This window comes from Hemitrygon akajei, chromosome 7 (assembly GCF_048418815.1).
Source record: "Hemitrygon akajei chromosome 7, sHemAka1.3, whole genome shotgun sequence".
Classification (NCBI taxonomy): domain Eukaryota; kingdom Metazoa; phylum Chordata; class Chondrichthyes; order Myliobatiformes; family Dasyatidae; genus Hemitrygon; species Hemitrygon akajei.
This window is the reverse complement of record NC_133130.1, coordinates 162065689-162078220: the sequence shown is the minus strand read 5'-3', so window position 1 is coordinate 162078220 and position 12532 is coordinate 162065689. Positions and strand designations below refer to the sequence as shown.

Below are 12532 nucleotides of genomic sequence, written 5' to 3'. Positions count from 1 at the left end.
ATCCTCTTTTCAGACACCACCGTCAGAGAGTTCAATATTTACATGAGCAAAAATTACACACTTCAGAGCTGCACACCGACAATTCATGGATTCGAGAGAATAACACTAGCTATTAACTTCAGCCTTCAAATAGAACTTACCTTTGGGCTCACTCCAAACTCAATTGGTGGAACTGGAATGACAGAGTCTACGTGCAAATCCAGCCCCGTTTTGGAATTTGCTCTGTTATCAGCTGCAGTTTTTGAATTGATGCCCCCATCACTTCGCTCTGCTCCTTCTGGTTCCAGACACTCCTTAGCCTTTTTGTTTTTCAGAGATCGTTCATTTCCTATTGGTCCAGGTTTGTGGTCTTTGCTCTGCCCTTCAGCTGGGTCTGGAATCTTTTTAAACACAAATAAAGGAAATAAAATCACTTTTTGCATGATTCTAAATGCTAGAAAGAAAGTATTTCATTTATACAACTTATCAGTTTTATTCAGATGTACCACTTAACTTGAATGACATCAAGTAACCTATAATATTGTTAAATCCAGTGAAGTCGTAACACACTCTGTACCCCCACAACTCTACCACACTCTATAAAACTAAGCCAAGTAATCCCACAGAAGACATCAGATTCCCAAATTATCTCATCAATAAAGTGAATCAAGTCAGTTCACCCAGTTATCCAAATCCTTGCTATCTTACGTTAATTCAAACATGATAGCATTTCTGATTGCTCTGTGAACCATTGACATGCAAGCCAATACAAACAACAAAGCAACTTAACCATGGTTTAGTGCAGTATTAAGAAATCTCCCCCCCCCCCCCCCACCCCACAAATACTCTGTTACCTTGCTCTCTGGTCTTTCTGACTTTTGCCGTGGTTCTTTCGCATCTTCTGTTTTTCCATTTGATTTATCTACTGATGAGTCTGCACTGGCTCCACTTACTTCAGTCACTACTCCTCCCTCTGGCTTCAGTGCGCCATACGGTGAGCTTCGCTGTGATGATGTTGCAGATGAACCTTGAGAATCAGCACTGAGTTCAACTCCACTGTCAGGTTGACTTGCCTTGAAACTCTACCAGAAATAATACCAGAAGTGTTAAAGTGCTAGCAGCTTAAGATACAAAAATACAATCATGTATCTTGTGTACATGACTCAATTACATTAAAATTATGTTTCTACATTGACATATATTTAATGTATTTCCCAGGTTGCCTTTCTTCAAAAAGATAGTATTAAAAATGCTACTGAGTCACAGGTTGCATGCCCACACCGCTTCCCTCACCTTATAGATGCACAAGGCAGCATGGTAGTGTAGTGGCTAGCACAATGTATTGGAACAGGTGCCCTGGGTTCAATTCGCAACACTACCTGTAAGGAGCTTGTATGTTCTCTCCATTACCGTGTGGGTTTCACCAGATGCTCTGGTTTCCTCCCATAGTCCAAAGACGTACTGGTTGTTAGGTTAACTGGTCATTGTAAATTGTTCTGTGATTAGGCTGAAGTTAAATTGGTGGGTTGCTGTGCAACATGGCTCGAAGGGCCAGAAGTACCCACTCCAGGCTGTAGCTCAATAATTAAACAAATATTGAGATGTAAAACTGTTTAAAATATTAACTGAAAATTCTGGAAATAGTCAGCACATTTGGCAGCATCTGCAGAAAATTATCTAATTATTGAGCCCATTCATCAGAACTGGGAAGGAGATTTTTTAAGAAAGTAATTATATGTGGTAGAGAAGGTGGTAGGTGGGTGGACAGGACAGAAGAAATGTTTGAGATAGAAGGAGTCAGACTTGCCATGCTGTAAATGAAGTTATCTGGTTGATAGATTAATACGGACCAGCAATGGAACATAAAAATTGCAGAATGCAAAGCTGTAGGACTCACCCAGCAAACCAACTGTGTTAATGGAAAGAAGAAAACTGAGTCAACATCACAGATGGACTAGATACAGAGACACTGGCTGAGAATTAAAGTAGCAGGAACGATGATTCTTGCCGATGTAGACTGAATGTGAGTGCTCCATTCTAGTGTTCTTGTCTTGTTATCAAATTCTATAACTTATTTTCTCTGTTTGTATCAGAATAGGTCACTACATCAATTAAATTGACAAGTTTTCCTTCTATTAGCACTGGCTGACCTGGACGACAGAAATGCAGTCTGTATTGTGTTTACATTCATCAATTTGCTTCCTCTCTCCTCCAATTTTTAAAAAAGGACCTTTAACCTGAAATATTAACTCCATTCCTTTCAGATTTTGAATGGATGCAAAAAATTTTTTCATGATTTTCATCTAAAAAATTTGGAACTTTATTTCACAGATGTATTAAGGGATATGGGGGTGTCACAAGGCAACTGAATTTCAGAATTGGCTCAAAATAAAAATGGTATACAGCCACTAACTATTAAACAATGTAAAACATCTAGGATTTTCATGAATATTACTGTACAAGATATAGTACGTTCATTTCAGTAGATCTTTTCTTACACTAATCATGAATGTTCGATATGAATATACTTACTTCAGTGCAAGTAGATTCAGACCCTGTGTAAGAATTCAAAGGTTTCGCCCAAACATCACTGCTGGTAGCCTGAACAGAAAGAGCTGCATAAAACAAGCATTTTCAGAATAATTGTGCCTGATACAATAATGGAAGAAGTAATTAGCATTTCATTATAAAGCCATATTGATTGAACTGCTAAAATAAATTAATGAATTGAATGCTGTAATGAATCCAAAAGTATAAACAGTTGCAAGAAAATGATGGCAAATCCTTTGCAATTACCTGGTTTTCTGCTTTAGTTACTCATAAATTATGGTTGATCTCCAAAGTCACAATAATAGACAAACACAGTATGCCCAAACTAATGACACACAAACAATTGTGCTTCTTCTCAATACTGAGTACACCATTTAATCTATAACAGTCTAGGTTCAAAAAAGTAAATGAACCTCTGGGGTAATGCCTTCTGCAACAGGTGTTCCAACCAATGAGATGAGATTGGAGATGTGAGCTGTAGAGGTGGCCCACCCATTAAAAAAGACACACAAAGTCAGGTTACTGACAGAGCCTGCTCTTCTCAAGAAATATCTGTTTATGTGTACCATGTCTCGATCAAAATATCTTTCAGAGGACCTTAGAAGAATTGTAGAAATGCATAAAGCTGGAATATACTACAAAACCATTTCTAAAGACCCGAGTGTTTATCAGTGCACAGTAAAAGAAACTGTCTACAAATGGAGGAAATTCAGTACTGTTGCTACTCTCCCTAGGAGTGGGTGCTCTGCAAAGACCACACCAAGAGCACAATGTGCAATGCTGAAGGAGGTGAAAAAGAACTCAAGGGCAACAACAAGAGACCTGCAGAAATCTCTGGAACTTGTTAAAGTCTCTGTTCGTGTATCCACTATAAGAAAAACACTGAACAAGAACGGTGTTCATGAAAGGACACCTTGGAGGAAACAACTGTTCCTCCCCAAAATAAAAACATTGCTGCATGTGTCAAGTTTGCAAAAGACCACTTGGATGTTCCACAATGCTTCTGGGACAAAGTTCAGTGACCAGATAAGACAAAAGTTGAACTTTTTGGCAGAAATGTACACACTATGTTTGGAGGAAAAAGGGCAATGGCACATCAACACCTAAATCTCATCCTAACTGTGAAGCATGGTGGAAGGAGCATCATGGTTTGGGGCTGCTTTGTTGTCTCATGGCATGGACAGCCTGCATTCTTTGAGGGAACAATGATTTCAAAATTGTATCAGGACATTTTACATGAGAATGTCAGGGTAGCGGTCCAACACCTGAAGCTTAATAGAAGTTGGATGATGCAACAATGATCCGATACACAAGAGTAAATCAACAATAGAATGGTTTTAAAAGAAGGAGGTTTATATTTTGGAATGGCCAAGTCAGAGCCCAGATCTAACCCAATTGAGATGCCATGGCATGACCTGAAGAAGTCTGTTCATGCAAAGTATCCCAGAAATATTAATGAACTGAAACAGTTTTGTATGGAGGAATGATCAAAAATTCCTCTTTGCCACTGTAAGTCTGATCAGCAGCTACCAGAAACGTTTGGTGGAGGCTATTGTTGCTGAAAGGAGGTTCTACCAGTTAGTAAGTACAAGGGTTCACATACTTTCTCCAGCCAGGACTGCGAATGATAAAACAAAGTGTTCAATAAAGACATGAAAAGTACAATTGTTTGTGTGTTTAGGCAGAATGTGTTTGTCTATTATTGTGACTTGGATGAAAACCAGACCACATTTTATGAGGAATTAATGCAGAAAACCAGGTAATTGAAAAGGATTCACAAACCTTTTTTTGCAACTGTATGTTTTTGTTTAAATATATTAGATCTGAATGATCAGGTTGCACCTATAATTAAAAAAGGTATTCCTCCTTGGATGATATACATTTCCAAATATTTAATCATAATGTATAAAGATACTTTTTGTATTTTATAAATAGCAAACAGCATTTTCATTCACTTAATTAACTTAGTACTGGATTATCAATAATTCTTTTTGGTTGGTGTATCAGTAAATCTTCCTCCTCATATCCACTCCCTCGAGTATGCCAAAGGAAGGGTCAGAAGGATCCATTGGAACATCATTTACACCTACACATGCAAAACAGGCTTCATATGCATCTAATACTATACACAAATGCAAAAATTTTATGTGAACACCACTCCCTTATATAAAGTTTATCTCATATTTTCCTTGTCAATCGGGGGGAAAATATGCTTTTTACTTTGATACTGACTTGTAAAGGACCAAAATATTACATTTCAATTTCCATTTCAGGTGCTGATGCATATAACCAAGCTAAATCTCTTTAATAATCTGGAAAGATCATTTTAGGTATCATTTAATGTGATAGTTAATAGCTCAGGTCCAAGACTCAGGTCATTTTATCTGGAAAAAGTCAGGAAGTTATTTAATGTTCTTTGATCGGTCATGTTTATTTTCTGCTTTAATTTCACGTTTTCAGCATGTGTAATACAGTGGATTCTTGTTAATTGGGCCATCAGTTAAACAAGGACAGCTGCTTATTTGGGACAAAAAACAATCGAAAAAATAGCCAGGATTCCCTTCGTTTATTTGGGACACCATGCCACTTAATTGGGGCAGGAGATGTTGCCAATGTTTCTATCTAGTGTCAGTTGCACGCACTTGTGTGGCTACTAAACCATGCTTAGAGCAAACAGTTTTTAAATAGTGTTGCTTGCACATGTTTGTGTTCAAAAACAGTGATTTCTGTCACCAATAGTCAGTGAGAAATAAGCATTAAGACAATTCATGACAGTTTCAAGCATTTAGGCTTGGAGATACCAGAAATGACTGGAAGTGAAAATGAAACAATTTCACTATGTCAACAAGTTAGAAACCATGAAGAATCTGAAGGTTTCGATATTCATCTTGAATGTTACAATGAAAATTAAGATTTGGAGGATGCAATCTTCAAAAGCATTGTATTACCATTGTAACCTAATATTACCATTATTTATGCTGATTTTGTTCACAGTGAATCAAAACAACACTGCAGTGTACACTCCAAATGAATTCTTCTGTTAACTATTAAGAACTACAGTTTTAGAGTATTGTTAGCATTCTAATTTGTTCTGTATTTCATTTACCTACATAATTTGTTACTCAACTAAGCAGTACTTGTCTTTTTTAAAAATATATTTTTAAACTACTTTCAAGAAATAGGGGCAGCCGCTTAGTTGGACCAAAATATACTGGTCCCAATGTGTGCTACTTAACGACGATCCACTGTAATTTGCTGTCACCTTTTTAACAATCTGATGGTAATAACTGGTCTTAGGATTGCTACAACATGAAATGAGGCCATTCAGCTTGTCAATTACAAACAATCCAGTTAATTTCAGTCCACTGTACTCTTCCCATTGCTTTACAAATGCTTCTTTCCATTTATTTATCCAGCTCCCCTTTGAAAACTACAATTGCTCCTGCTTCCACTAATACCTCTGGAAACATAATCCAAAAACTAATCATCTGTCATATATTCCAACCCCCAAGTCCCTTAAAGTTCTTGTCATTCACTTCCATTCCAATTAACCAGTTCTTCATCACTATGACAAAGAAAACAATTTATCTTTATCTATTCTGTTTTAACTAATTATCATTGCAATTTCTTCTGTTTCAAGGAGAATATCCCAGCTTCTTTAGATGCTGGGAGAGTCCAGTACCAAAGGGCATGGTTTGAGAATAAGGGGTTTAGGACATTTAGGACAGAGTTAAGGAAAAACTTCTTCTCCCAGAGAGTTGTGGGGGTCTGGAATGCACTGCCTCGGAAGGTAGTGGAGGCCAATTCTCTGGATGCTTTCAAGAAGGAGCTAGATAGGTATCTTATGGATAGGGGAATCAAGGGATATGGGGACAAGGCAGGAACCGGGTATTGATAGTAGATGATCAGCCATAATCTCAAAATGGCAGTGCAGGCTCGAAGGGCCGAATGGTCTACTTCTGCACCTATTGTCTATTGTCACATTGCTGAAGAACCTCATCTCGGAATAATTCTGTTAAATCTCTTCTGCATCTCATCCAAAATCATTTACATCTTTCCTAAAGAGACCTGTTGAATGTACTATCTCAGTTACGGCTTAACCGGTGTTTTTATATAGCTTCATTATACAGTATTTCCAGTCCTGTTTTGCTTTGTGCCCATATTCATTGAGTGAAAGAAGTCTGCATTAGGTCAAATTCTACATTCATATCCAAGTTACCTGCACTGGAGTTTTCCCAGATTTCTGTTCCTAGACTGCTGGATGTGGACTGCACCTTAGAGAAGCCTTCCTCTGTCTGTTCAGTTATTGCATTGGAAATCTGCTGCTTTTTGACAAAACGAGGAGGAATCTTGGATGAAGATGTCCAACTCTTCTCATTCCTACTTTTCCCAGGTGCCTGATTTGAAAATCCAAAAGTGAAAATGAGTAATTCCTATCCTCATCCACCATCTCACTTTAAAAGTAAACAATACCCCCTCAAGAAAAACATCTGTCAGTTTATATCTCTAAGGTAAATGATACTACATTTCCTTCTGCATTCTACACAGAATTGTTTTTAAAGAAAACAATTTTCACTTTACAATGACCCCTTTATCATATCATAACTTAGCCATTCCCTGTGGATATACAACAACTCAAATTTTAAATGATCAAATCAGTGCCCAAATCCATTCACAGATTACATACTTCCTGAATCAGTGTCCAATAAAATCTCAAGAGCTCTGCTTTACTCCAATTCTACTCTCTTGAGCTTCTCTAATTTTGCTTTTGTAATCATACACTCAGCTGCTTAGATCTTAGTTATGGAATTAGCTCTAACTCTTCTTATTCAAGAGCTTCTTAAAATTTTCTTTTTTGATTAAAATTTATTTGCATTCTAATATTTTACTTTGCAACCAAATCTGATGTTTTTATTACATTAAAATTACTATAAAATTGGAAATTATGTTAACTTAAGAACCCTGAATGTAAAAAGACAAAATTCTCAATATGATTGCATGAATGATATGATGCCAAGTAAAATTCATTTTAAATAACTTTGCAATAAGTAATGATATATAATAATGGAATACTACTTAGCGTACAGTTACTCTTACATCATAGAAGCCAGCCTGTTTACCTGCAAAGTTTGTTCTTTCTTCCTGCGCTCTTCTTCGAGCAAACGACGGTGCTTTTTTGAGATTACTTCAGTAAAACCATCATTCACAGTTGACACAGACTGCTGTTCCTCCACAGCTACAGCTGGATGATCATCAATAATGACAACACCTTAAAGAAAATAAACCATCAGAAAGCCACCGCTGATGAACTAATTCACAGATGACTGAATAAAGAGGAACTTCCTCATGAATAGCAACAACATTTTTAGCTCAGTGAGAAATGTCAGCATCAAGGTTCCATTTGAGAGTTTAGCACACGATCCAGACTAACATCAGTGGTAGTGTCACCTATCAGACAAGATGGTACTGATTTCAGAGAAAAGCAGAGAAGTTGCCCAGACAATATTTTCTCAACCAAGCTAAAGCTGATGATCTAGTTATCATCTCTGTATCACTGGAGAAATTACCTGAGGAAAATTTAGTCTTGAATGTTTTACAATGCAATATTAGAACTTCAAATTAGCAAAGGAACACTGACATATTGAGGGACCCTGTCAAATGCAGATCCTTTCTCTCACTACTTTCAACCACTGGTAGATAAATGCACAACAAAGATATATTAGAAACTCACAGTGAATGAATAGGAATATTGTTAAATGGGAGTTAATGATGATGATGCACATAAATATCTGTACTTACTTGCATAATTATTTAAATCAAACTGAGCCAAAGCATCAGTCTTCTCTTTTGGCTTTTTCACACCAGGTTTTACATCCTTTTCCTTCTTTTTATTTGATACGTCCTTCACTGCATTTTGTACAGCTGCTGGGTCATTGGGAACCACACGCTCGATACAATATACTGTGTTGACATTCCCTCCACTGACAGCTACCTGATCACACAGTTGATCTTCTACAAACCTATTTAAATCAAAAGGTTATTGAAACTCCAGCACAAAATAGCTATTCCCTAAGCAGCAATATGTAACCTAGATTTAATTCTCAGACTGACTGGATTACCTCATTTCCTTGTGAGTAATAGCACAATGTAAGTTTGATAGTTGTTCTCATTTGGTGGTAGAAATAAAAGCTGGTATAGGGACTACTTTGTTACCCAGCCCAGCACTGCTATTCATTCAAATTCAGCAATGCAGAGGCGGTGAATGAGGTCACATTTCACAACCTCTGGACTTTAAAATGAAGAAGAAAACAGGAAAAAAATCAACACCATGTAGTATGCCTTATGGGGAAAAAAGTAAATTTAACATATAAAGGTGAAATTACACATTTGAAGAGGGGCATGAAAAAGTTGTTGCCACAAATATATTTTGAAGTACATGGGAGGTATAAAACTGCCATTCTTAGTCACCTTTATACACTCAGTGGCCACTTTATTAGACACATCTGCTCATTAATGCAAATATCTAATCAGCCAATCACGTGGCAGCAACTCAATGCTTAAAAGCATGCAGACTGGTCAAGAATTTCAGTTGTTGTTTAGACTAAACATCAGAATGGGCAAGTGATTTTGACCACGGAATGATTGTTGGTGCCAGATGGTGTGGTTTGAGTATCTCAGAAACTGCTGATCTTCTGGAATTTTCACGCACAGACTCTGAAGTTTACAGGGAATGGAGCAAGAAGCAAACAACAATATCCAGTAAGCAGCAGTTCTGTGGGTGAAAACAACTTGTTAACGAGAGAAGTTAAAGAATGGCCAGACTGATTCAAGCTGACGAAAGGTGACAATAACTATAGTAACCACACAGTTGGCTGGCTGGTGGTGCAAAAGCATCAGCACCGGATTCCGGAGTGAAGGCTCCCGAGTCCCAAGTTCAAATCCAAATCAGGTCATACCTGAGCCCGCTTTCCAACCGAGCTGGGTTGAGCGTTGAGTTAGCCACTCGGCCTCGTAAAAAAAAACAACGGTCAAGTCAGGAACATTCATATCGTGACCTGGTTAATCCGAAAGGAGACCAATCCTGACACCACACGCTAGACAAGAATGGCTGACTGTCTGGTGTGACACGCTAAAAAAAATTATAACAGAGGTGTGCAGAAGAGAATCTCTGAATGCACAACACTTCAAACCTTGAAGTGGATTGGCTAAAGCAGAAGACCACGAACATACTCTCAGTGGGCACTGGGAGTACGCTGGAAAGATATTCAATCTTTTTTTAAAAGGCATTTTGAGAAGGATGAAATTAAACCATTTAATAATCAGTCAATTAATAATCACAGCTATTAATCACAAAAATCACAGCTTGTACAGTGCCAAGCAAGCAAAGTCTAAAAAATAAGAGCTGGTACAAAATTACATTTCAACCTGCCCTCTCAAAATACAAATTAATTTACCGTTTGCTTCTTGGTGGTTGACCAGATGCTTTTTCATTTCTGGGACCAGTTCCATTCGTCTTCGGAGATTTTCCACCGTATCCCGGATTTGCCCGACGGTTTTGTCTATCAACTGGGCGTTGGCTAGAGAAACTGCGTTTAGCCAACTCTTTTCTCTGCCCAAGTCCGGTGTCTGCCACATCTATCTCAGGAGGCAAGTTATTCAGGGATGTTCTGTTCTCTCTATCTCGTCTCTCAGTAAAGTCACTACTTTCAGAAGCCGTTTCCCACTCCTCATTTGCTTGATCCGAGGAATTTTGGTTAGATAGATCTGGAGACTTATTTCCAGCAACAAGGGAAGCCATTTCCTGATCATCTGTTCTTGTAGTCACGCTAGATATATAATTGTCTGCAGGAACACATACATCATTGTTTATCTCAGTGGTTGCATCTCTTTCTTGTTTAAGTCTCCTGAATCGTGGAGGCTTGTCCTGTCGAGGAGGTCTCCTTCTTCGTGGTGGCATATCCATTGACCGCTCCCTTTTGGGTGGCTGATCTTCTATGGCCGAGGTTCCAGAAAACGAGAGTTTGTCAACCACTCCATTTTCCTCTCCAGCATTTTCTAGTGCCACTTCCAAAGCCCTGTTAAGCGCTTTTGTAGATTCCTTTGGAGGCTGCCTTTTAGACAACATCAGGGAAGATGAAACATCTCCATTTAGCTGATAGGTACCATTTAGCTTGAACATACCTGTTCTGTTTTGTCTTGAGGGCATTCCACGAGGAACAAAGTTGCGCCCTCTCCCAGAGTTACTTAAACGAGGAGGTAATGCCCTCTCAAACATTTTTGATGGTCCTCTTTCATCTTCCATTTCACCAATGACAGTCCCATCAGGTATCCTCTTGGATCTCCTCAGAGGGTCTTTGAACATATTTTTACCCTCTCTGTCAGAATATGTTGACTCAATTGTGGCATCATTGCCAGTTCCAGACCCCCTGTGCCTCCGCCGCTTTGGTATATCTTCATATTCAGACCCTTCACTGCGTGTCTCACTAGCATTTCGACGTCTGTTGGAGTTCTTTTGTCCATCTTCTAATGAATTACAGTACTCCTTAGGATTTTGCCGACTTCCTCTGCTGAAATTATTGTAAGAGCTTCTGATCTCTCCAACTCTGCCAGAGAAATCTCCTCGACCTCTACCCCTTACACGCCCTTGGCCTCGATTACTAAAATTTTGTTGATCTTCATCTTCAATCCAGTTTCCCCTCTGTGGTGGAGGGAAATCAATGTTCTCTTTATTCATAGGTCTCATTTCCCATGCTTTATTCTCCTTTCTTTGTGGTTTCTCTATTTCCCAGTCAAATTTAGCTGGAGGCACTGGTGAGACAGACAGTTCTTTATGTCTGATGTTCAAACATGACATGGCAGTTTGTGATGGAGGTGCAATGCTTCCATTAGATTTCACCACCTTACCATCAGTCTTTATCTGTTCAACTTTATTCTGAAGGGTTTTCTGAAAAGATTCCAATTTTACTTTATCTGCCTCTTCATTCTTTTCAGTCTTGAGGTCTTTAAGAACTGGTTTTTTAATTGGCCCTGATCTCCTACCTATCATTTTCCCGACAGTCTCACGACGATCAACATGGTTTCCTTTTAATGATTGCTCCCACTGAGATGCAGGTTTAGACTCTATCTTTGACAACTTATCAGTTTGCCATATTTCAGTTCTAAAGCTTTTTTCCTCTCTGGTATCATCATGTTCATCATCCTTTGGGCTCGGATGCTCTTTCTGATGCACATAATCCCAGGTATGAGATACAATCTCTTCAATATTTTCAACACACTTTGTTGGCTCAGTGCTGTCTCTAGAAGGCCCATTCAGTCCATCCTGCTCGGATTCGGATGAGAAGAGTTCTTTATGAAGTAATGGGGGATTTGTTTGATGCTGGAAAAGAACATCCCTTCCAAGCACTGCTGACATATTTGGAGCCACTTCAGGTCTTTGATCTTTAATTAGCTCAGTCTGTGATTCTAAGCGAACTATATTTAGCAATTTGTCTGCTGGTGCAACCCTATATTCTTCAATCTGTTCCTCAAATGGATCTCTCTGTATCTTCATGGTTTGCTGGGAAATCGGATCCGCTCTCACAGGTGGAGTGGGAAGTCTTTCATTCCTACAATAAAGAAGATTTGCCAGAGTGTTAATTAAATTTTGAATTTAACAGAACAAAAATCCTAATTTTTCCTATTTCAGAAAATATAATTGATGTGTCACAGGATTATCAAGCCAATTGTTTCTCTTTTGTTGGTATTATCAGTGCAAGATTTTCTTTGAGTACAGTGATAGGACACCCAGAACGATCCACAGAAATATTATTTACACCAATTGTTTCTCGACAATAAGGAGCTGTAAATTATAATATCATGGCTATAATACCTTACAGCTGCCCTATTAACTGGTGGAAATTGTACCATGGCTTCTAAAGAACAGTAGATTACATTTTCCTTTTCAACCAAAATTCTATCAGGCCATGGCTCTTTAACTGCCTGCAAATATATCAAGCACTACCTG

At 38.3% G+C, this 12532-nt stretch overlaps 1 protein-coding gene and 1 non-coding gene across 2 annotated transcripts in view; both read right to left on the bottom strand.

The window, feature by feature from the left end:
• prrc2b (proline-rich coiled-coil 2B) overlaps positions 1-12532 on the bottom strand; it is a 72624-nt gene that overhangs the window by 23590 nt on the left and 36502 nt on the right. Inside the window, 7 exon segments of the mRNA XM_073052413.1 lie at positions 141-380; positions 834-1061; positions 2512-2594; positions 6749-6926; positions 7650-7798; positions 8329-8549; positions 9984-12134. Coding sequence (XP_072908514.1) covers positions 141-380; positions 834-1061; positions 2512-2594; positions 6749-6926; positions 7650-7798; positions 8329-8549; positions 9984-12134 — 3250 coding nt within the window.
• LOC140731316 (small nucleolar RNA SNORD62) lies at positions 4529-4614 on the bottom strand. Its single transcript, XR_012099791.1, has one exon. It is a non-coding gene; the product is annotated as a small nucleolar RNA SNORD62 (small nucleolar RNA).